General features: G+C 43.2%; 3 protein-coding genes across 3 annotated transcripts; 2 read left to right on the top strand and 1 right to left on the bottom strand.

Annotated features, from left to right (window-relative positions):
- Positions 1 to 453: 453 nt before the first annotated feature.
- LOC109940179 (probable histidine kinase 1) lies at positions 454 to 11385 on the top strand. Its single transcript, XM_020539365.2, has 13 exons — positions 454 to 1071; positions 2302 to 3229; positions 3329 to 3385; positions 3538 to 3765; positions 4308 to 4401; positions 4483 to 4689; positions 4979 to 5109; positions 5347 to 5396; positions 5528 to 5835; positions 5970 to 6073; positions 6334 to 7035; positions 9771 to 9950; positions 10827 to 11385. The coding sequence occupies exons 2-13, from the start codon at positions 2522 to 2524 to the stop codon at positions 10953 to 10955; spliced, it is 2898 nt and encodes a 965-aa protein (XP_020394954.1). The 5' UTR covers positions 454 to 1071; positions 2302 to 2521; the 3' UTR covers positions 10956 to 11385.
- Positions 11386 to 16431: 5046 nt separating this feature from the next.
- Positions 16432 to 17949, top strand: LOC111258522 (uncharacterized). The gene has a single exon (NM_001357059.1). It carries the CDS (start codon positions 16594 to 16596, stop codon positions 17029 to 17031), a length of 438 nt encoding a protein of 145 aa, NP_001343988.1. The 5' UTR covers positions 16432 to 16593; the 3' UTR covers positions 17032 to 17949.
- Positions 17950 to 18375: 426 nt separating this feature from the next.
- Positions 18376 to 20162, bottom strand: LOC100286315 (diphthamide biosynthesis protein 3). Its single transcript, NM_001159202.1, is given in 2 exon segments — positions 18376 to 18668; positions 19761 to 20162. A coding segment is annotated over 1 exon segment (246 nt). The 5' UTR covers positions 20030 to 20162; the 3' UTR covers positions 18376 to 18668; positions 19761 to 19783.
- Positions 20163 to 25444: the final 5282 nt, after the last annotated feature.

Here is a 25444-nt window from a genome sequence, read left to right as displayed (position 1 = left end):
ATTCATATTTTCCCAAGGAAAAATGAACTAATTTTACTTGGGAAAATAAAAATCCCGTGAGAAAACGGTGTTCCCAAACTAGCTTTTAATATTAGTTTTTCAATTCGAACGACTAAGCTTAGATTAGTTGTGTCGTCTTAGACAGAAAACCAAACAAGCGGAGCCTTTAATTCTCGAGAGTCGAGAAGTTAGATAAGTTTTAAAATTTAGCCAAATTTATATAACAAATATTAATATTTACGACGTGCAAATAGTATCATTACATGAATTATTGAAATATTTTACAGTAAATATATTGATGGATATAAATATCTATAATATTTGTATGTTATTTTGAGAAAGCAGGTGAACTATATGATCCAGACATCAAATCCACAGCAGGGCGTCCAAAATCGGATTGGTCCACAGGCCCAAAAGCATGGTATATTCACTCCGGCAGCTGACTGACTCGGCGAGCTCGTTGCCCCCGCTCTGTCTCGCAGGACGCAGGCACGCAGACGCAGCCGTCAATTTAAAGCTGCCCGTTCGCCCGGTTCAACCGCCGCGTTTTTTAACCCCCTCCCCGTCGCTTTCCTCTGCGCCCACCACTACCACCAGTTCACCACCACCGCACCGGGGACGGCGGCCAGATCGGCCGGCGAGAAAACGGAGAAAAGAAAACCAGCCACAAGAGCGCAGGGCTAAACAACTCGCGCGGAGGGCGTCGCCAGTTGCGCAATTCTTTTTCGCTGCGCACATGGCCCCTCCGCCCCTGCGGGCGCGATTCCTTGCACCACCAGCTGCCTCCGCCACCCGCACCCCACTGCGCGCGCATTTTTTATACTATTCTCGTCACATGGCCGCTGCGCCCCCCGCCCCGCTCGCGGCCATTAGATCCTCCTCTGCAAACTCCACCCTCTTCCTCCAAACCTCGCCTCAGCTTCCGGTCGCATTGACCCCCCCCCCCCCCCCCCCCCCCCCCCCCGCACCTGCCTCCTGCGCCTCTGCTTGCGTGCGGCGCCGCTCCTTCCGTCGAGGCCGTGACGAGTCGCCGGGGACGGCGTCTCTCCGAGCCGCGCCTTGTACTTCCAGGTGGGCGATCATTGCTTCCGTGTCGCGAGTTTTAGTGATCGGGAGTGCCGGCCGGCCAGGCATTTTGTCGGATGGGTGGCGGGCGTAGTGCTATACTGCTATTCAGTCAGGCTGTTCCGTTTTTGGCTGTTTTTATTGCTCTTTCGTGCGTGCCAACTTTGCTCGGGCGTATCGCGGTGAGAGATTTGATCTCGAGCTCTCCAGGAACACTTGAGTTTTTTCCCCCAGCATTTCGTCGAATGGGTAGCGCGCCTGGCGCAACAGAGCAGGGACCCTACTGGGATCAGGTCTCCGACATATGCTTTCCACTTGCGCGTCCCGTTGCTTTCTTGATTTCCGTTAAGCTTGCGCCCTTCTTTGGTGGCCAAGTGTTGGACTTTGTGAGCTGTATGCCACGTACTTGATCCGTAACGAGTCCGGTGTGATCCCTTGGAGGGTTCAGTTTAGTTGGTTAAGTTAGTTTTCTCAGGTTTGCATCTCTGTGTTAGCGACCCATCATTCAGTTTTGTGCAGTTATTCAGTTGCGTTTGATTCTGTCCACAGGTGGAGCACCCAGAATCTTAGATTCGGTTGTGCACTTTTTTTGTTACTGACTATTCACTTGATCCAAAGATGATCTCGAGTATGCCTTGAAATGGAACTTTCCATCTTTATGGTTTGGAATTCCATTAAAAGCTGAGCTTTGTGTCAGCTTTTGCTACCGCACGGTTCCTGTGTTTTTCCTTTAAAAAATGATCTGATTTCTGTAAAATTTTATATAATTCCTGTGAAATTCCCGCGTTCCAAAGGATCCTAAGAGTTTTCTTTGAGCAACAGTCAGCCTTTCAGTTAGGTGTTCCATCAAAACCAGTTCCTTTTGGCATAAACTTATATGTGTTCGTTTTATCATTTCTATCATAGTCTGTTCCCCAGGCAGCCTTCCAGTTCCTGTAATCATTTGATTTGCATTGGAAAATTTCTCAATCTACTTATCTATTATCATGTACTCCCTCCATCCCAAAATAAATTTCATTTTAGGGATTTAGTTGATTCATACAATACTTGAAGTATGTGTTTTGAATATGTGTGTAGATTAATCATCATCTATTTGAATATAAACATAGAAACCAAGAGCTAAAACGATACTATTTTGGAATGGAGGGAGTATATGTTGTTTTATTTGATTCCTCTTTGAGGATACCATACTTTTGTTTAATTTGGTACTGAGCTGCAAATGGGATGTATATGCAGATAAGAAGCACCTTCTGATTCTTGCTCTGGCATTGGTTACTCAGTGGAACTGTTATGCTATCCGTTATATGATTCTCAGAGAACAAGGAGCATTTAAATTTCACTCATGGATTAATGTCACCAGCTATAGTCAGCAACATCATCTGTTGGGTTCAACAGTCAGCTCATGTGTGAGTAAAATTTCAATGTGAACAGAAAACCGTGCTGATTATTGAGAAAGATGGGGGACGACTACCTAGCTGAAACTGAACCTGAGGATGAGGTTGCACAATCAATGTGGCCTGAGAACATAGTAGACAAACACCAGAGGCAGTTCAGAATGGAAAAGTTTAGGAAGGACCAAGATGCTTTCAAGGATGTGAAGTTTGATGAAAAGCCTGTTCACGTGGACTTTCAGCGGCTTATGGAAATGGCAAATTCTGAGAAAGGTGTTTCTCAGATGCAATACTTTATGAAGCACTGGGAATATAAGAGAGCCAATGCTGCTCGGCTTCTGGAGGAAGAGCTTGGTCTTCTCTGCCAACAAAGAAAAGAGATTGAACAAAACAAGCAAGAAATCTTGGAGGAGCAACGCTTTCAGGATGAGAGCTATTATGCTGTAAAGCGGCATGTACCAATACTGGATGAAGTTTATGAAGATGAATGGAAGCGACCGAGCAAAAAGAATGATGATCTCTCTCATAGTAGAGAGACTAAAATAGACGCAGATCATGACAGTGTTTCCTACTGGAAAGAGAGGGCAACTAAGTTAGAGGAAAAACTTGAGGAAAGCATCCAAAGGGAGCGTTCTTTGGTTGAGAAATTGGAGGAAAATATAAAGAATCTGCAGTCACACACACCAGCTGAGGAATTCTCTGGAATGCTGAAACGTGCTGATTACTTCTTGCACTTGGTTCTACAAAGCGCTCCTATTGTTATTGCTCATCAGGTACGTTCTGAGATGCCTTTTCAAATAGGGAATGACATGGAGCATTGAATACAGACTTTTATAACAGGGTATAGATAACCCATATATTGTTCTGTTCAGGATGCTGATTTACGGTACCGTTTCATATTTAACCACTATCCAACACTTGCTGATGAGGTAATCTCCACACCTTTACATTGCGCGTTACTGTACAATTAGAGTATGCCATGGCTCTGAAAATTGGCAATCAATAAACATTACATGAAAAATTGATGTTCTAGTACTTTCAATAAGTTGCAACTTTGTCTGAAGCATATCATTTTTATTAGGATGTTATTGGTAAGACCGACTACGAGATATTATCCGGTGAGGGTATAGAAGAGATGAATAGTGTCAAGCGAGAAGTTATGGCCACAGGAATGGCAACTAAAAGAGAATTCGCGTTTAATACACCAATGTTTGGGGCAAAGACATTTGTGACATACATTGAGCCAGTTTTCAGCAAAGGTGGGGAAGCAATTGGTGTGAATTATGTTGCAATGGATATAACAGATCAGGTACCTTTTATGAATTTAAATTCTCTTATGATGTACCTTTGTTCCCTTTGCTTCTGGATGATGAAAATTCTGATATTATCATTGCAGTGGTTCTATATTGGTACTATCTACATGATTCTTTTTTTCTCTATGTTTTAGTTTGCAGTAGTACACTTATCTTCCTTGGCAAATATGGTACTATACAATGCTTGTGAGTCTCCCAATGGATGGATAATATCGTACCTAGAACTGCATGATAAAATGTCAGTACCACCAAAAAGGGGACATGCTATTTCTCAAACAATCAGGATGTAGTATATATTCTTATTGGTTTGTAACTAACACAAGCGACCAATAGTAAACTTTTAGTTGGTATATTCCATGGATATGTTAACGATTTTGATTTCTAATATTAGTGCCTTCAGATGATCATACAAACTATTTTCTGAGGGTATTTTTCACATGTTATATCCTCGACAAAAACTGTTTTCACACACTGCATGGTGTTCTGCACTTCATTTCATGCTTTTGAAATGCAACTAATTTACTTCCTTGCACATTAGGTCAAAAGAAGAGAGAAAATGGCAGACATAAGGGTGAGGGAAGCTGTACAAAATGCCAAGGAAACTGAACTTAGCAAATCTCTTCACATAACAGGTCTGCATCTTGTTACAGTACTCTTTTGATGCACTTTTGTAGACTGCTATACCGAACACTTACTTAACCTTCACATTTCAGAGGAAACAATGCGAGCAAAACAAATGCTAGCTACCATGTCCCATGAGATCAGATCTCCTCTTTCAGGTGTTCTTAGCATGGCTGAAATTCTTGCAACTACCAAACTGGATAAAGAACAGCGTCAGTTGCTAGAAGTTATGTTATCCTCTGGAGATCTTGTATTGCAGTTGATCAATGACATCCTTGATCTTTCCAAAGTGGAGTCAGGTATTTCTTTATTCAAACCATATACTAAAGCATATTGAGCCATTTATAATTTCTTGGTTTCAAGTGGTTTATAGAAGTTTCTATATTAAGCACTTACTGCAGAGACATACAAATATGAATTGAGTGTCATTTTGCATGGTATGCCTTGCAAATAAGTCAAGAATGATTCATAGGACTAAGGTGGTTCTGTACTTATTTCAAACTAGTTTGGTGCTGCCTTAATTAATTGATTAGTTATGTTATTTCATCCCCTAAATTGAAATGTTTATTTACACCTTCATCATTTCAGGGGCTATGAAACTAGAATCTACGACATTTAGACCAAGGGAAGTAGTTAAACATGTACTGCAAACTGCCGCGGCTTCTCTGAAGAAGGAATTGACCCTTGAAGGTTGCATAGGTGACGATGTTCCAGCGGAGGTAAAGAGAATTACTTATCCTTTACGATTCTTGTCTATACTATTGAGGTTTTCTAATGTCACGTATCTACAATTCTACAAAGTGAGATCAAATTGCCTTTAAATAGAAAATGATGTGCCTATTTACAAATTACAAGTATTTTCTTAGGAGGAGGTGATACTTTTGGGAATTTAGGTATCCAGCTGGATGCAAAACGATACATTCACTCATCGTTTGTTTTCTAATGTATTGGTGTAGGTTATTGGCGATGTGCTAAGGATTCGTCAAATTCTGACCAACTTGATCAGGTATGGACTTCATACGTTGTGAAGGCATACAGTCGGTCAACTTAAAGGGGTTGATGAAACTCATTTACCTCTATAAAATGGGAAAATCCGTACTGTATTCTGACATTATTTGGTATTTTAAATCATTGCAGCAATGCAGTCAAATTTACACATGAAGGGAAAGTTGGAATAAATCTTCAGGTCGTGCATGACAAGCAACCGGTATGCAAAATAGAGAGTGGGAAAATTCATAAGCGAACGTTTTCTGCGACAGCAATTACTGCTGCAGAAACTGCTGCTGTCTCTACAAGAAACTGTGATAAAGATACTTTGCATTGCTTGAAGCATGAAGATGCTTTTCAGAATGGTGTTCCAACATGTGAAAAATTCACGGATACTGAGGGAGATGAAGTTGTTTGGCTTCGCTGTGATGTATATGACACTGGAATAGGAATACCAGGTTTTTCCTGACATTTTTCTGTTGTCTTTTGCATAATCATCTTCTCCATATATCACTTGATGGAGAAACTTTATATAATACTTGCTACATGTTTGGCTTTGTTTCTGATTATTTCAACATCTGGCCACCTGCAGAGAAGTCCTTACCGTTGCTGTTCAAGAAGTATATGCAAGCTAGCGCCGATCACGCGAGGAAGTATGGTGGGACAGGGCTTGGCCTAGCAATCTGCAAGCAGTTGGTATGAACTTCAGTTCCCAACTTCCAATGCATTGATGCACTTAAAGGACACAATATTGTAGAACGTGGTCGTTTTATTTTTTTAATGTGAATAATTATGCATACATGGAACTCAGATAAGTGAGAGTACTTACGCATACATGTAACGCAGATAACTAGAAATACAAAAGTAACACCTGTAACTTTAGATGTAGTTTGTAACTTGTAACTTGAAGCACCCCGTGGTAACTGATAAAAGTGTGTTTGTTTACAATGATTTAGGTTGAGTTGATGGGTGGTACTCTGACTGTGGTCAGCAAAGAGAGCGAAGGATCAACATTTACATTTGTGCTGCCTTGTAAAATCCCTGAAAAAGAGGAGCATAGTGATGATCCCGATGAAGTGCACAGTTGTCAGAATGATTCCGCAAATAGCGATATAGAAGGTTCTTTCTTTTTTAAGCCACAAATGCGGGCTTCCCTTCTGTCTCCTGGAGTTTCAATAATGAACAACACAAAGTTATTCAGTACCAAGCTTATGTGCTATGACCCGCCTGACATACCAGATGACCGCAAATTGTTCTTAAATGGTTTCTCATCAGCAGAACATAATTTTACAAATACTTCTACTACTCAACAACCGAATGGTGCTAGTGTTAGGAGCACAGCTGAAGAAGAACATGATAATGCAATGGTCCTTGAACTGAATAGTCAAGCTGAACGGGTTTCCAGTTCCCGAGGAGACTTGGTATCCGTTTCAGGTGCTGCTCCATGCAAAGTTCCTGAAGAACAATCACTCCACAAGAAATCAAAATGTTCTCCAACCAGCAACAAAGCAAAGATCCTCCTAGTTGAAGATAACAAGGTCAACATAATAGTGGCAAAATCAATGCTGCAGCAGCTGGGCCATGGAATAGATATCGTAAATAATGGGATGCAAGCAATCCGTGCAGTACAGCAGCATCAATATGATCTTATTCTGATGGTATGGCTAGAACTATTTTCAATCATGGAACTATAAATGTTACATGCTTCTTAGTTATTATTACTTCTAATTGTTTATATTTACTTCATCAACTCATCCTTCTGTAGTCTCAGTTCCCAATTGCCTCCCCTCAACATCTTATAAGATGCAGAAGTAATACCCTGAGGTTGCTGATCCAGCATCAAATTTGTGACCAAATGGCTGATTTCATGCAGAATGTGTCAAGTATTAATTCTTTTTAAATAAGAAAACAAAGAAAACTTTCTACTCTATCTATTGCAAATTATAAGTTGTTTTTTCTAGATATATAGCTTCTGCTATACACTTACACTATGTCTAGATACATAGTAAAAGCAACATATCTAAAAAAGCCTAAAACATCTTATAATTTGGAGCTGAGGTAGTAATTTTTTAATTAATGATACACATTGATGAGTTTAACTATAGGCAAGGGTTATATTAATGATTGATTGGCTTGGCACACCCTGTATAATTGTTTAAGGCACTTGTTTAGATTTCTTCTAAGCTTGATTGAATATTCTTGATGTTCCCATTGGTTAAAACATGTTAAAACACTTGGGATTTGGTCGAATCTGGTGCAATCTTATTAGTCTGCTGCTTTGCACTTCCTGTACACGAATCCTTGTCAATGGTGAGCTTGGGGAATACATTTTGCAACATAGGGGGCTTCGGCAGGGTGATCCTTTGTCCCCCATGCTGTTTATTCTTGTCATGGAGGCCTTGAATGCTATGGTCAGTTATGCTTTCAGGTAACATATCCTGCAGCCGATTGCAAGTCAACATGCCAAACATTATATCTCCTTCTATGCCGATGATGTTGTTTTGTTCATGCGGCCCTCTCATCAGGATATCTCAGCAATTATCAACATTTTAGACATCTTTGGTCATGCTACAGGGCTAAAAACGAATATCTCCAAAAGTTCTATTACACCCATTCAATGTAGAGCGAATGAGCTGACCACCATTTCTGCCTTATTACCATGTGCTATAAAAAAATTTCCCTGCACTTACTTGGGGATTCCTCTATCAATCCGTAAGCTTGCTAACTCTGATCTCTTGCCGCTTGTTCATAAAGTTGCGGATAAACTTCCAGGATGGAAAACCAATCTTCTCAGCCGGACTGGTCGTCTTTTTATGGTTAAGACAATGATGTCTTCTGTCCCTATCTACCTTATGCTTGCATTGGAACTCCCTAAATGGATTTTTAAGGCAATCGATAAGAGAAGAGGCTTTCTTTGGAAGGGGCAAGGTGACGCAAATGGAGGTAACTACCTTGTGTCCTGGGAAGCTGTCTAGCAGCCTCTCAAGTATGGTGGTCTGGGTATTCTCAACCTGGAGATGTTTGGATGGGCCTTACGTGCCAGGTGGCTTTGGTTACAGAAGACTGACGCGTCAAGACCATGGGCTGGTCTCCCTATCCGAGTGCACCGTAATGCAAAGGCCCTCATTGATGTGGCTCTTACCTCAGTGGTAGGCAATGGTGAATCTGTGAAGTTCTGGTCTGATCGTTGGCTCCTTGGTAAAACTGTGGCTGAACACTGTCCAACCCTGATCCAAATGATTTCTAGAAGGGCTTTAAAGCGAAGAACAGTAGCCGAGGGGCTCACAAATCGTCAATGGGTGTCAGATATTCGGGGAGGATTGTCTGTAACAGTACTTGTGGAGTATCTGCAGCTCTGGCACTTGGTTGATGGGGTAGTTTTGCAACCTGACATCGCAGACCAACACATTTGGCGCCTCTCTGCTCATGGTTCTTATTGTAGCAAATCGGCCTATGATGCTCTCTTTGTTGGCTCTATCCCTTTTGGCCCTTGGCGACGTGTCTGGAAGACCTGGCCCCCTTAAGATGCAAATTCTTTGTATGATTGGCAATCAAAAACAGGGTTTGTACAGCTGATAGACTGGCAAAAAGAGGTCTGCCCCATCCAGTTGCTTGCCCTCTATGTGATCAGGCCGAGGAAACTATCCAGCATATTCTTGTCTCCTGCGTGTTCGCTCGGCAAATATGGACGTCCATACTACACAATTTAGGCCTACTAGCCATTGTACCTCAGCCTGGATGCACTCGTTTCTCAAACTGGTGGTGCCAAAGTATCAAAAAAGTGGAGAAAAGTCTAAGAAAAGGTCTTAATTCCTTGATCATTTTGGTCGCTTGGGAGATTTGGAAACACCGTAATGCTTGTGTGTTTGAGGGGGTTGTGCCCTGCACCCAGCGAGTTCAGAGTGTTGTGATTGAGGAGGGCAGCGTTTGGTGCTTGGCTGGTGCATCAGCTTTGCAGGACCTCCTCCTGTGCCAGCTCGCTAGGGGACCCTAGCAGTTTGCCTGCTGGTGGTCGCTCTGGTCGGGATGTTGCTCTGTTGTGCGTGGCGCGTTGTTAATGTCAGGAGTCTCGGCCTAGGGGCCTTTGTATTAGGGGTTGACAAGTCTTGTCTCTCCTATGTATTTTTTTTCTTAATATAATGACATGCAGCCCTCCTGCGTTTGTTCAAAAAAAAACTTTCAAATCGTACCAGTGAACCAGTACAAGTGTTGGCTTGGTAGTCCTTGATTACCATAACAAAAACAATGTTAAATCATTACAGCACCTCGCGGTGTGATATCAATATTGGTTTTCCAGGATAGCTTAAAAAACCAAGTGAAAATGTTTATATCATATCACAAACATTTTCCTTCCATTCCTCTAATTAAAATTCTAACGGTTTCTACTTTGCAGGATGTTCACATGCCAGAAATGGATGGCCTGCAAGCCACTAAACTTATCCGGTCTTTTGAGAATACCGGCTGTTGGGATGTTTCTGTAAAGCCTGAAGATAATCCGATGATAACTGACTCAGCTATTTCATCAGATTCTGCACATGCAAAAAAGCAAGGGCAGAGGGTTCCTATAATCGCGGTAAGTTTACAGTTACACTAAATTCTAAACTCATACCAACTAAGATATCTTTGTCAGCTTCGCTTGCATGCTCGAGTAAAATGCATTGGCGGTACTTAAACTTGTTCCATGGTATCATTTTGGTACCTATACTCTTAAAATGGTCATCTAGGTCCGTCGGCTCTAAGTGTGTCACTTGAGGTCCAGATCACCCTTATCAGGAAGTAATTACATATTTGACACTCTTGCTGTCTTGCATGAAGCCCTGGATGTGCCCATGCTCTACTACATCCATATGGTCGTAATTGCTTACTTGCTATCTTGTACTTCAGTATACTCCATATAGGGTGTCAGGGTTGCATGTCATGCAGAAAAAGTTTGTGTTAATTAGTTTGATGGTGAATGGACCTCTAGTTAAGTTGTTTGTGTGGCTCTAATAGCCCACCCTTCGGTTCACACCGTGGAGCAAGACAGTGTTTAAAAAAATCCTCTCGTCTATCTCACACTAAAATACATATCTAAGGTCCAGCTCGAGCTATGGTCATTGTCACATGGACTACAATGCTGCTTTGTATTGGTGGGATAGAGGTTCAGTTGTTTTGTCGGCCTTCGTGAGAAGGTCGTTTTCTTCTTAGATGCCTGAGAGCTGTCTTACTTCTCGTAGGTCGAGTTTTTTTTAACTAGTGTGATTTGTGCCATACCTTAACATGGACCTAGATGTGCATGTTAGGAATTTAGGACCTGTAGAACAAGTTTAAGAATCTTTGATACACTTTACTCCTTGGTATTTTATTGATCAAATGCAAATAGAATCCTCATGTCAGATTTCCAACCCTAGGTTAAATTATTAGTTTTTTGAAATTGTACAACTATGTAAAATCTCCTGATGCATTGCAGATGACAGCGAATTCATTCGCAGAGAGTGCCGAGGAATGCCTTGCTGCAGGCATGGATTCCTACATATCTAAGCCGGTGAACTTCCAGAATATAAAAGAGTGCCTGCGGCGGTACTTGGTGTCTCAGTGACTAACCGACTATTGTAAAGTAGAAAGGTAATCTGTGTAGGCCAGGAAAGTTTTGTGGAATCACCTACGAGTTCGTTTGCTGTAAATCGATGCGTAATAAATACGCTTCTGGGAGACAGAGACATACTGAATCTGACCTAATAACCCCACCAGTAAGACCAAGAGCTACTAACTCTGAACTTTAGGATCCCATTTGGTTACGAGGCATATCCCTGTATATAATTGTCACGGAGGTTCTTATCCTTTAGCAGTTAGTCTTCTATCTGCATCGTAATTGATGAGCAACATCGGTTTTATGATGATGTGGTGGAGAAGCAAAGGTGTAATACAGCAATAAGTGTACATGTATTGCTGGAACATTTATAGATCAAACCTGCCATCTTTTTCGGTGCAAAATATTATAATAATCCACGTTCAAAGATTTCGAAGTTTGATATTTTCTATCATATAGAAACAACTGGTGGCTATTTATTATCCTTCCCACAGTATATATATTAATGGGTAATTGGGTACTCTACTACGTGCTAGAAATGCATGGGTTGGACTTGGACATGCAAAAGAGAGAGAGAGAGAGAGAGAGAGAGAGAGAGGCTATAGCAGCGCCATATTACTGACGATGTGGTTGGTCTCACATCATCGCCATGCCGTTATTCTGTTAGTGCTGTGTGGCCGAGGTGACGCCGCGCCGTAACGGCGTGGCCACGGTTCGGTAGCCTGCGGCGCAGTGCGCACGCAACGCAACACAAGCGCCTTTTGCCCTTCTCCAGCTGCCCAACAGCAGCGGTTCCCTCACGGTCACGGCCATGAGTTTGCTTTCGTTGTCACGGCAACCGAGGCTGACACTGGGTCCGGCCCCCTTCTACCTGTGGCCAGCATGCATTTCCAGAGAAATCTTCTCACCTAGCTACAGACAAGATAGCAGGGCCATCATTATTGGACACATTAATAAAGACCAACCGTTTTTTTCTTGAAAATAAAAATGAAAATTGTACTATACCTCTATTTATTTTTACAGTAAATCGTGACAAATAAAAAAGAACAGATAGATAGAATAGAATTTTGGCAGCAACCCTTCGGAGATTGCGGTAAATATAACGCGAAGAATTATATGCCGCTCCTCCATACGTTGATTAGGAGTTGATATTATGCTGTTGAAAGTCAAGTCAGCGATGATTTTAACACCAATCCGAAACGAACCGTGACACGAGCGCCCCCATAATACATGTAGTAGTACCGTTGCTCGGACAACACACCACACAACCACCCAATTAGAGGTCGTAACATGTGAGCCAAAGCACACATAAAAGCAGCAGCGTAGTAGATAGCTAGTTGAGCAGAAACCAAGAGCATGATTAATAATACACACCGATAAGGCTCATGTGCATTAGTACTCAGAAACACCAATGGGATAGCTTAGGAGTGGAATCAATCAGCATGCTAAAGTGAGATGCCATTTGGTCGAGAGAAGGTCCCGGCCCCCTCTCTCTCTCTCCTGCAACTAATACAGGACTTGGCACCAAATAAACCACTGATTAAATTATGTTCACTTCAATTGCCAATTAGTACATAAATAACTATTTAATTTAGTCGTCATCATGTCGACATATACATACTAATTATTACTACACTTTATATTTTTTTATTTAGTTACACTATATATATTCAGAATCAATCAAAATCAATGTTTTGGATGATTTTTTTTCTTCAACTAGCATATAATACGTGCTGATGCTACGATCCCAGAGAGGAGTCTATGACAGTGGCAGACGAGTGAGGGGGAGAGACGAAGGACGAGTGATGATCCAAATAATATTATTCATTAGATTTAAGTGAGTAAGATAAATGAGATTATCCAACGATCTGAACCGTTGGTTTTGATGGTGTGTTAAATCTAGGTGTAATTTGTTTGATAGATTTAATGGAGTTTATGAGTGTAATACAGTGGTGGTTTAGTTAAGTGGGTTTTGCAAAGTTTAAACTGGTGGCTTGTATAGTCTCTAGCGGAGAGTAGGGCTGGCTCGGCTCGGTCATTCCACGAGCTAGGGAGGCAGGCTCGGCTCGGCTCGAAGGCGGCTCGCGAGCCACATCCTGATATATATAATTTTATTATATAGTGAATTATTAGTATGTAAATATGAAATATATAGACATCATTCATCATTATGAGTAATTTAAAATATTAATTGTCATATATATATATATCATGAAACGCTAAGGAATAAACTGGATATCTATAAAATTAGCTAATATTCATTATTGTTCTACATATTAAATAATTTGGCACAGCTCGCGAGCTGGCTCGCGAGCCGGAACGAGCCGGCTCGGCTCGGCTCGCTACTGCAACGAGCCCAAAAGACTGGCTCGGCTCGGCTCGCGAGCCGCTCCGAGCCGAACCGAGCCGTTCCGAGCTCGAGCCGGCTCGCGAGCCTCGAGCTTATTTTCCAGCCCTAGCGGGGAGTGCCTCTAAAAATGAAGCACTTGTAGGATGGCTGTACAAACCGGTAGAGAAGAAACTATTTTTAGAGGGTGACTGACATTACATACTGCCCCCCCCTAGAAATCGATATTTATGGCCGGGCAGTTCATAAATAACGATTTTTAGGTATGGTTCATAACATGACATATCCTTATAAATCATTTTTAGAAATTTTAACTGCTAGTAAAAAAATTCAAACTTGGACGAGTCATAAGTGACAAAGCCACACTGTTTTTGCAAGTCAACAAGTCATGTGATTTTTTTATATACACACCCTATATATATATATATATATATATATATATATATATATATATATATATATATATATATATATATATATATATATATATATATATATATATATATATATATATATATATATATATATATATATATATTTCTACGTGCAGTATAACTCCACGACCAAGGATTGTTTGAGTTCCATCTCTCTATCTGATATAAATTTCATTTTTACAGTAGAGAGTTAGCTGCCACGTCGAATACAAAGAGTGATATGTGTGTAGACGCATTAAAAAGCCGTTTCTCAAGAGATCATTACCATATCGGTTGGTTATAACCAAACCAGAACAGAGAGTACTTGCGGAAATTAATTAAACCGATCCAAGATGAACGAAGAACAAAATAAATTAATGTAAAAATGGACGTGTTTTAAGAAAAAAAGTGAATTTTTTCTTAAGGAGGATAGGATCATCCATCGATCCACATGCACTCCAAAACCTAGTTTGTACTAGGCATACGTGTTGCTTTATCCACGGCCACAAATGGATCGGTCGACACGGTGCACTACGAAACATGCATTGGTGTTGCTTTTTTCCCTGAGAGAGAATACACTGGGACTGTTTGTTAGAATCGAGACATTGTACCCATATCTCTGGATACAATACAAATTGTCTCTGTGGATCGGATAAGCATAAGCTCACACCAAGCAAACAACAGAACCAAGCACTACGTGTAGTTTATATTTGTGTGCACATATATATCCTCCTGAAGAAAATACAAAAAGGATGTCCCTAGCTTTATTGCATCAATACGAGCATAACACTTAAGTTAACGAAAAGGATAAACCCAAACAAAAAAGTTGCGACGAAGAAAAGGTTAGTGAGGGAATATATGTTTCTATTAAAATAAAGTTTGTTTAGAGGAATGCTGTGAGAGAGAGAGAGAGAGAGAGAGAGAGAGAGAGAGAGAGAGAGAGAGAGAGAGAGAGAGATCATTCTATTGGGCCGTGCTTCAAATTCTCCACTCATCAAATCTGTCACGCTAGCTAGCTCGTAGGTAAAGCTGCCAGACGTAATCAACATTGTTGTTGGTAAAGCTCCACTAAGTGATGGATCAATTAATTAAGCTAGTAGCTAACTATCTAATGACGCTTAAGGATAAGGACATGACCTTTATCACCTTGAACTCATTAACAACCGGCCTGTGCTATCATTAAGATGCACGCATACGCACATAACTTCTGGAAACTGAACGCCTCACGTATCTCAAATGAAATCAAAACTGCATGCCAGTCCAGCGAGAATTATATACTCATGAATATATATAGAGAGGCGAGCGGATAAAAAAAGTCAAATAAATTATAGATTAGGATGTAGGGAGTATAAAGAATTATGAATTTGCGTGTAAAAAAGAAATCATATATTGCGGATGTACTGTAACTTAATTAATCTAGCTAGATCAGCTAGGTAGCTATAATATACTTAGGACACATCTGCAATGCCCCCCTTTGCTGGTACCAACGTATCTCGGTCTCCATATTAATTTACTGTCGTTGCAAAAGAGGCGAAGCTAGGACGATAGATAAACATTGGGATACATTCTCATCAACTTAGGTCCTATTTAGAAGCACCTAGTTTTTAAAAAACTGGTTCGTACGATCTAATTTATAGAAATTAGATGTTCAGTTTCTTAAAACCAAAAAACTTGTCTTTCCTAGCTAAAAGATAAAAAACTGATTTATTAAAAATCGGGTTACTTTCAAACATGACTTTATTAATTGCTTTTGGTTTTCGTTTTGGGGTCTGCCAATGATCAATGCACAACCTTTCAGAGAAATAATCAGTGCGCAAGCAATCATTCCTGGACAGTTCTAGTAGATGACCTCTTCCTCGGGCCACCGCATATATAGTGTCCATCCACGGATGGGGGGGGGGGGGGGGGGGGGGGCAACAATTAATGCAACCAATCGACAGTTGGTACGACAAACTACTCAAGTGTACTAGCTGTGCAAACTTCTTTTTTTCTCAAAAGCAATGCAAGATGATCCTTTATTTCAGATCAGATTTCAAAACCACGAACTGCGCAGAGCATGGGGATCAGGATCAAGATCAGCCCCCTTTGTGTGTTTTATCCTACACTATATACGCAAAGCCTTCAGGCCTCCAGCTTGCTTATCTGTTTCATCAGTCATCATGCCATGGTGTTTGGTTAATTACACCCCCAATTTAACTAACATACGAGTTAAAAGGACAAGGAATCACCCATCTTATCTTATCTGCCTAAGCACCAACATATACGTAATGTAAGGCCAAAGTTAGCATTTGGCAACATAAAACCCTTTTCCATTGGTCCTTTATTATTTTTCCCTCTTGACATCAACTTTACAAACACTAACATATAGAGCTCGCGCTAACATTATGATCCTGTGGAGGAGTCGAGAGGGATCACCTACGACAACGAGAGTGAGGATGAAAGGGATGAAGGGTAATTCAAATAATATTGTCTATTAAATTTAAGTGAGTAAGAGAGATAAAATTATAAAATATTCTAACTGTTGGTTTTGATGGTGTGTTAAATATGTGTGCAATTTGTTTGATATATTTAATAAATGTTATAGGTGTCGGGTGATTCGGTTAAGTGTGTTTTGCAAAGTTTAAACCGCTGGTATATATTTTCTTAGTAAGCTTCTCTGCATTGACGAGTCTCTATAAATAGACCCCGTTCCCTCTCACCGTCTCCGTAGCGCCTCCAAGAACAAAAGCATTCCTGATCTATATCCCCAACTCACTCGTAACTCGTAAGTCATAACAAGACAGCAAGCAAGGGAAGAACACCAGGTCACCAGCTAGGCGTACGTGCGGTGGGTGGGTGCAACCGTACGTGCAAGACTGCAAGCGAGCAGCTTACACTACACCGCGCCATGATGAGGCCAGGAGCGGAGTCGTTCCCGACCACGAGCCACGGCGCGCCCATGGCGGCGCCCAACTCCCCGTGGCAGTCGCCGGTGCCGTACCTGTTCGGCGGGCTGGCGGCGATGCTGGGGCTCATAGCCTTGGCGCTGCTCATCCTGGCCTGCTCCTACTGGAAGCTGTCCGGGTACCTCGACGCGGGGCGCGACCAGCGGGCCGCCGGAGAAGCTGGCGGCGCCGGCGCCGGCGCCGACGGGGAGAAGGGCTCGGCGACCGGCGCGGCCAGGCCGGCGGCGGGGGTCCGGGAGCACGTGGTGGTCATCATGGCCGGCGAGGACTGGCCCACCTTCCTCGCCACACCCGCGGCCAGCCGGGCCGTCGCGGAGCTCGGAGCCGACGCCGGCACCGTGAGCCGGAGCAGCGCGAGCGCGATGGCGCTGGCCGAGTGAATCGTTCGTTTTTTTTGGTCGTCGTCCCGGTTCTCAGTCCTCTTGCTGGAGCGGTGTGTTAGATTTAGCTGCCGGTGGTGTAGATTGTAGACGTGATTGGTTGAGACTGGGGGTGTAATTAATGGGCCGGGGGAGAAGAAACTTGGATGCGAGTTCTGATCTGCCGACTTCGCCATTATTGTTGGAAGAAGAATCGGCCAGAGAAAGCAGTGATCTCCAGAGGTTCAGACTTGAGAATTGTGAGACAATGCAGCAGAGTTCCTGATAGGCCATGCTGCCCGGCCCTGCTGCCCCTGCTGTGCTAGCTGTCGACCCCATGGCCCATGGCCCATGCACAATTGCTGTGCTAGCAGTCCAGCAGGGGCACTCGTACTCTGTTCGCGCGTCACCTTTCCTGCAACAAGTAGTTTGCCAGCCTCACTGCCTAGCTTGTTGCAACAAAAAATGCGCCCAAGACGGGATCGTGATCATAATAGCCTAGAGGTCAGGGAGCTGAGGAGGCAGTGTCCCCCTAGTGCAACCCGGCCGGAGCTGGATCTCACCGGCGTTACTGCCTGGTAATGGTAGTGACAAACTGACAATTGATAATTTCCCAGGGGAGAATCTGCCATTTGCCAGGTCGCGTGGTGCCCTGAAGTCTGAACTCTGAAGAACACGTACTGTACTAGCTTGCGAGAGGGCATGAAATGGATAGCTCGATGCTGATTCCTTAGTACGTAGTGAGTAGATTCCGTAAATATCGTGGAAGGGGGCACCTGAATGAAGCACGATGGGAATTTGGTTAGGAGCTGGGACGGCCCTGCTGGATCAGATTCAGATGCCCTGCGCTGCGCCCATATGTGTGGAGGATTCGATTCCCCTTGTTGCCTCCACACTCGGGTCCGTCCTCATCCTTGCCGGGTTCTACTTTCGTCATGTTTCGAGGGTTACTTCTCGTGGATCGTGTTGAGAACCAGACGATGTGTCGGTGTTCGGTATTTTCACCAGATGTGTTATGCATAGAGAGTTGATGCTCACAGGTCACCAGACTAGGCAGAGTGCGGTTGTAACAGCTAATTTGTTTGCTTAGAGATAATTCATACCCTCCAACTCGGCCACACGACACGAAATCTCTTGCCCATTTAAACTAATGAACTAAGCATTTGAGAGTGAGTAAAAAATATAACAGAGAAACACGCTAGATGGGAAACTACAGTATGGTATATCCCTGTAAAAGCAGACAAGGATGAAGTTAGATCCCAATGGTATATATCACTGTAAAAAGCAGACAAGGAATGAAGTTAGATTCATGCAGAGAGAATGTCTGCACGACCCAATGGCTTAGCTTCGACAACAACTCACAAAGGTGGAACATAAATGAATTTATCACCGAAGAATCGATCGGGTTTCAAATTTGTCAAGGCCACAGTCAACGATATATAGTGGGGACGAACAAAATTTTTCATAGCATGAGTTGTCCATGTCACCTTACAACTATGTCACCCACATAAAAAAAAATAGGTTTAACAGCCTGAGCTTTGAAAATATGCAGCGGGTCCACTCATCTTTAGTAGTACAAACAAATACTCCCGTAGTGGTGTGTGTGTCAAACATGAACTCGTTCCTTTTTTCCTGCTCCGAGATCCATTCCATTCGTCCTGTAATCAATATTAAATAATGTCAAACACAATTGAAATGCGAAACATCAGTGACCCTTATACAACATGATGATGGCATTCAACAAAAGTTATAGGTTACACTGTAGTGTCTGGTGTGGACCAAACTGCTTGACAAAACAGTACTGGGCACAACATGAATCTAGCTATACAGATGTTACTTATTATGCCTTGGAGATTTGTGATGTCTAAAGTCTAAAACAGGTTTAACTAAACGGTCTCCATGCCCCTAACACACAAAAATCAAACTTGATTATTACTAGTTGCTCCAAACAGATCTGCTAATCATTAACAGAAGAACTGCCAACTATTAGTTCCACTAGCAGTTTTGGAGTTGCTAATAGATGTTAATAGTTCATATACACCTCCGACTCACTATCCAACCACCTATTAATGAAAAAATAGCTAAGCTAAACTTAGTGCTAATGATCAACGAATCCAAGCAGGCCCTAATTCACCCAAGCAAAAACACATCCAAAGCTCAAATCAGCCACTCAACTGATGAAATTCTTTTAAAGTTCACCAACATCCAGCTTATTATCCTCATAAATCTTATGCACATAGTAACTCAATCACTTCTCACTAATCCTCTTTTTGGGAGGCAAGGTTGGTTGCCCCATAAACAAATTTAAAAAAAGGGAAATTTGGATCCATACCATTAAAAGATCACCACTTTGGATCCATACCATTACTATCTCACTTACATGTGGGTCCACATGAGTCAATGACATGTGGGATCCATGGTATATATCTAAAGTTTGGATCTTTTAATGGTATAGATCCAATTGTTCCTTAAAAAAAATAAAACTTGTGTGCTGTGCTCCCAATCAATAGAATCAATACTCCCCATTCCTTCCAGCAGCACTCACTAGTTCTCAATTCCACATGGAAGGACCTTAATCCAACCACAGCGCTAGGTTTGCAACAAATTTCATAGCCGGATTTCAATCCCCAATCTTAATGCACACAAATTTCATAGCTACCGACTGTTCCAAAACGAGACATGTAACGGAGGGCTTCAGAAGGCGAAATTTCAGAGCGGCTACAGGAACTCCAGGGAAACTGGGGCCTCACCATCTAGCCTCGAACGGGCCACATCAGGCGACGGCGACTGGGCTCGGGGACGGCTTGTGGGTCGGCTCCTTGGAGTCGGCGAAATCCTCGGCGTTGTAGACGACGGTGAGGAAGAGGGAGCACGAGGGGCAGCGCGCAATCTCCTCCCCGAGGCGGAGGTCGTCGAGCGTGATCTGGAAGAGGTCGCCGCAGGGGCACGGGTACGTGTACGCCTTCAGCTCCGCGTTCCACTCCATGTCCTCGATCTCCACCTCGTCGTACGCCGACATCTCGCCGCGGCGAAACCCTAGCTCCTCCGACCGTGCTCGGAAGACGTGTCAGTGTTTCCCGCCGCCGCAAAGAGGCAGTTGCGTGAGGGTTAGGGGCTTAGGGCGGTGGTGGGCGGTTGCTAATGTTCTGAATACCTCTTGTTCTAAAGTAGTCTCTCAGTTTATTCTAAGTCAAACTATTTAAAACTTTGACCAATAATATATATAATTAAATTATTTTAAATTAAATGAATTATATATTGTGATAGTTTAGGTCACCTAATAAATCTAACTAATAACTTTACTTTTATGTTGTAAAATTTTACAAAACAACTTGATAACTGATCAAAATTAATAATGATTGACTTCGGAGGAGGAAGTAGTATTTTAGAAGCCATAGAATATACCTTAATTACAGATAGCATGGTTGATATAGTGCATATAAGTTTTCAGTACTGAGTGCCTCCAAAGGAGAGATATTTACTAGACCAACTGTAAGTGAACACAAGTCACATGAACCTTCATCTATCAATGCTGGCACAAATGTTATTCGCAAGTGGTGTGGTTGGTTGCCACACAATGATACACTACAATAAAACAGTACAAGTCCGATGACTCGTTTATGTCCGACGGTCGTCTAGGGAACCGTCGGACATAAGCTTATATCCGACGGCTACTGGCGGCCGTCGGATATAATGCGGGATATCCGAGTGCTAGCAGGCAGGCCGTCAGACATAAGCTAGCCGTCGGACATAAGCTTATGTCCGACGGTCTACGAGGGGGTCGTCGGACATAAGCGAATTTAACCGACGGCCCGCGTCCGCGTCGGTTCATTCTGGCTTCTCTCCCGCTCGCTCGCATATGCAACACCGCCACCGCCGGCAGTGGCGGAGGAGCCATTATGGCTTAGTGTGGTATCAGTCATACCTTACTTTTAAAAACTCTTATATCTTCTACTATAACCACAAAACAAGACACAGTGTAGTGGATGTGTTGCCTTGATTCTAGTAGGAGGTCTTGAGTTTGATTCAAGGTTTTATTTTTTTCAGCCATACCATATTTTTTGTTTGCCCTCCGCTACTGGCCGTCGGGGAAACAACGTCGCCGCCGAGTCGCCGCCGTCGCCCGGCACCGCCACCCAAGCCACTCCTGGCGTCCTCTCGCCCTGCCTCGACGCCCAGCCCGCGCCCGAGCCTCTGCCCCCATCGCCCGGTAACTCCACCACCGCCTAAGCAACACCGGAGCCGCCCCGACGCAGCCCACGGCCGCCGGAGCCTCTGCCCCCGACCCCGCCGACGCTCGCTTCACCGTCTCATCGTCCGACAAAGTGAGTAATTTTATAATTTTTAGTATAATTTTGTATATGCATATATATTGTTTGCTAGTAGTAATGTTTAGTTTTGTTATGTCCGACGGCTTGATTTAATTATGCAATTAAATTAGCTTGTTTTAATTTATTTATTAGTGGCTATATAATTTAAACTTTTAATTTCCGAGGGTAATTATTAAGCCCTCGGAAATAAGGTTGTTTTATTTGATTTAGGGTCCCGTGAAATGATTTTTCTGTAGTGATATTGTATTAGTGTGGTTCATTAGTAATCATAACTAATTAAGTGAACGTCTCGTATCTAGTATGGAGGAGGATCGTCGATGGATGTATGAAGGTTGGAAGAAAAGATGTGCTCTATCAAGTTAGTGGGTTGCCAAGACTGATGCTTTTTTCGACCGTGCTTTTACTCGGTCAGAGACTTGAACTGATGTTAGGTGCCCTTGTAGCAAGTGTCGGAACATTTATTTTCCTTGACAGAAGGACTATGTCGATAGATATTTGCAATAACGGTTATATGCCAGGCTATGAGGTGTGGGTTCACCACGGTGAGGACCCACCTCCTCGTATTGTATCGGAATTTCAGTCACATGAAGAGGGGGACTATGATAGGATGGAAGAGATGCTTGACGATGTACGCCATGAGATTCTAACCGTCGATTCGGAGAACCCCGGTCAACCCACCGATTATGAGGATCCAGCTACAACAGAAGAAGAAGGACGAGTATTATGCAAACCTCCAGGCCCAAAATCAAGCTCTTCTCTCGATAAGTTGAAGTAACATTTTGTACCTTATTTTGCAAAACACACGATGTGTATCTTATTTGCTCAACAATGGCTTGTATATAATTTTTAGCAACTAGCCCAACAAGCGGGCGTCCCGATGCCCGCATATGGAATGCCGCCTCCAGACTTTGCACTGCCGATGCCAATGTTGGCGCCTCCACCTCCGCCTCCGTCACAATTCCCTATGATATGTACACACATGCGTGTGTGACATGTTCATAGATGTCTTATGTGTTTAAATGAAAAACTGAGTGGTTACTATTTCATGTGCGTGTGTTATAGGGATTTCAGACACTACCCGCTTCAGATGTCGCACCTGGAGATGGGTCTGGTCAAGACGACGCATCGCATTCTTGGGTGAACAACCTTTTCAACACGCAGAGTCCAACCCGAGGAAGTGGCTATAACTCAAATCAACCATGCGATGGATATGAGTGATAGTTCATCAAATGTGTTTAATTTGGAACTATTATTGTTCATGTCAAACCCTATCCGTCTAACAATGTCAATTTTTAATTTGTATCTATATGTTGATGTAAAAGACTTGTTGAGACTATTTGGAACTATATGTCGATATGTTAAATTTGTGAATGTGAATACTTATGTGAGTATATTTGTGATTGTGAATATGTGGTTGTATATGAACTCTATGTATATTTGCATGAAATCTGTTTTTTTTGTAAATGTCAGATTTTTAAAAAACAGAATTTTGTGTAATTTCTGAAATTTGTTATGTCCGACGGCCTGGCGGCAGCCGTCGAACATAAGGGTTGGTTATGTCTGACGGCTTAATAAAACCGTCGGAGATAATAAACACTTATGTCCGACGGCTGACGCCAGGCCGTCGGACATAAGAGATGTGGGCCTCACATGTGATCGGTAAAACGATTGACATATACTATCTCTGACGAGTGGTTGTAGCCGTCGGAGATAGCTTATGTCCGACGGCCGCTGTCAGACGTTACGCTATTTCCGACTCCATATGTCTGACGGCCAGAGACCGTCGGAGATAACTGAATGCCGTCGGACATAAGCTATCTCCGACGACTTAAAGCTTATGTTCGACGGCTTTTACCGTCGGAAGTTGCTGTAGTGATAGTGACAACTTTGTTGTAAACAACAACAACAACAACATTGATAGACAAGTGTCCTCCAAGGTCATTGCTACTCGTCCGTTTTGTTTACTCCTAAGTATCTTGATGACGTAAGCCTCAGATAATATGCCATGAACTAGGAGGTTCAAGAGGGTTTGTTTGAATCTTTTTGATGCATTGAGTCTCAGTGAGCATCCATCCATTCACCTGATAGGTGTCGTTCATTGTTCCCACAGGGAGCTCGTGGTCATTAAGATACACGTACTTGGAAGAAAAATTCCAGTTACTTGCTCGCCGAACACAAATCAGCCTTTGTTCGTTTACACCAATCCAGCTCTAGATTAATATGGATTGGAATTAAATCCATATCACAATCTGTAACACCTCAGGTGTTACTATGGCTAGAGCACACCTTGACACTCAGGACTGTGATCACATGTGGTAAAGGCTTAGGGAATCACATAAGAACTTGGAGATCATGTGTTAATCAAAGTTTGTTAATGACCTAAGAAGCATTACTCAAATCTTTGTACCTTTACTACCTTGGAAGGGAGAGGGGGGAAGAACCCTAGACTAGACCTCTCTTAAACCCTATCTTCCAAAACCCTGGTTAAAAGGGGAAAGAGAGTGAGCAAATGTGCAAAGCATGGGTAAATTTTAACCAAACCTTAAGTAACCTTATAACCAGCAATTAGGGGAGGGAAATATTGCAAAAAGACCCCTGGAGAAACCCCAATTCAAATCTCCAAGTGGATAGAGAGCTAGAGCTCTCTATTTCTCTCTAAGTCCAATTTTTAACCCTAATCTAAAGATCAACCGTGTTCACTTTGAAGATGGCACCAAAACCACTTAGGATCTATACCAAAAATGTGGCATACCACCTAAGGCACCCCCTGGAAAAAGTGGAGACCGAGCCTTTGACGTTTGACAGGTCTTGGCATCAGTTTTGTCGTGATGTGGGCAGTGAGACAAGCCAGATTTGGCGCCCGTCTATCTCTTGATCTAGGGCGTATCCTCCATTGGAACTCACACATGAGAGATAGCCCTAGGTGCCAGGAAGAGGTCTGCGCCGGATTCATGGCAAGATTCGCACGTTTGTGATCTCTGCACGCGTTTGAACAATGGAAGAAACACACCTCCACGTGTTCGACGCCTTCTGCCCGCGCCAGAGCACGCCCGCGCGTGCCCCCGCATGCCCAGCGTCGCGCCCGAGCCAAGCCAGCGCCATGGCCCGCGCCCGCGCCTATAAAGCCCTCCCAGGCTTCGACTGTACTCTTCCGCGCACACTCAAACTTCACCGGAGCTCAGCTCGCCGCCGTTTGCCCGTGCGCAGCGTGTCCGCGGCCGCCCGATCCCCCTGCCACCGTAGACCGGCCAGTAGACCCCTTCCCAACCCCGACCAGCCCTCGGAGAAGACTGAGCACACCCCGGTGAAGCTCCCCGAGCGAGGAATTGAAGTTTGCTTCGCCGGAGAGGCAGTCCACGATCGCCGGAGCTCACACCCTCGCCGGAGTACGTGGACCGGGTAATCCGCTCAATCTTTTTCCAATTCCTGGTGCACACAGCCACTACGTGACCCCATGAAGCTCACCTTGCCCTCGGATTGAACCAGCTCGCCGTGGTTTGGCCGGTACACTCGCCGCCGACGAGAACACCCGCCTGCGCACGTGGACCGAGCGATTCCGGCCATCCCCGCCGTCGAGCCGCACCTCGTCGTGACCGCCAGAGCCTCCCCGAGCCAACCCTGCCCTTCGCCGGACCTATCTCGCCGCCGGTAAGCCGCGCCACCCTTTTCTTTCCCGCGGGTACTGTTTACATTGGGGGAAGGACTGCGGGTGAGAGGAAGAAAAGGTCAGGGGGCTTTTTGAACTGTCAGCGACTAAGGGGAATAGTGGCTCAGGGGTAGATTTGTGTGGGTTGATTCAGTTTAAACCCAGGGGCCTCGGTGTAAATTGTTTTCCCAGGAAACTCTTATTTAAATCTGTTTTTAATTTGAACAGAGACTTTAAAAATTCATAACTTCTGTTTAGTTCATCCAAATTTGGTCAAACCAATTTTGTCAGACCCTAAATAATGTAGCCTACTTAAGAAAAATATAAAACCCCCTATGTACTATAGAAAACTTCAAAGCTCTGATTTAATTATAGTTTTGGCCAAAAGCTCAATAATAGAAAGAAAAATAGTTATATTATTTGACTAGGGTTAGGAAAAATTGGAGAAGTTTGTATC

Source organism: Zea mays, chromosome 6 (genome assembly GCF_902167145.1).
Source record: "Zea mays cultivar B73 chromosome 6, Zm-B73-REFERENCE-NAM-5.0, whole genome shotgun sequence".
In the NCBI taxonomy this organism is placed as follows: domain Eukaryota; kingdom Viridiplantae; phylum Streptophyta; class Magnoliopsida; order Poales; family Poaceae; genus Zea; species Zea mays.
The sequence above is the reverse complement of the archived record's forward strand: the minus strand, read 5'-3'. Positions and strand labels throughout refer to the sequence as shown.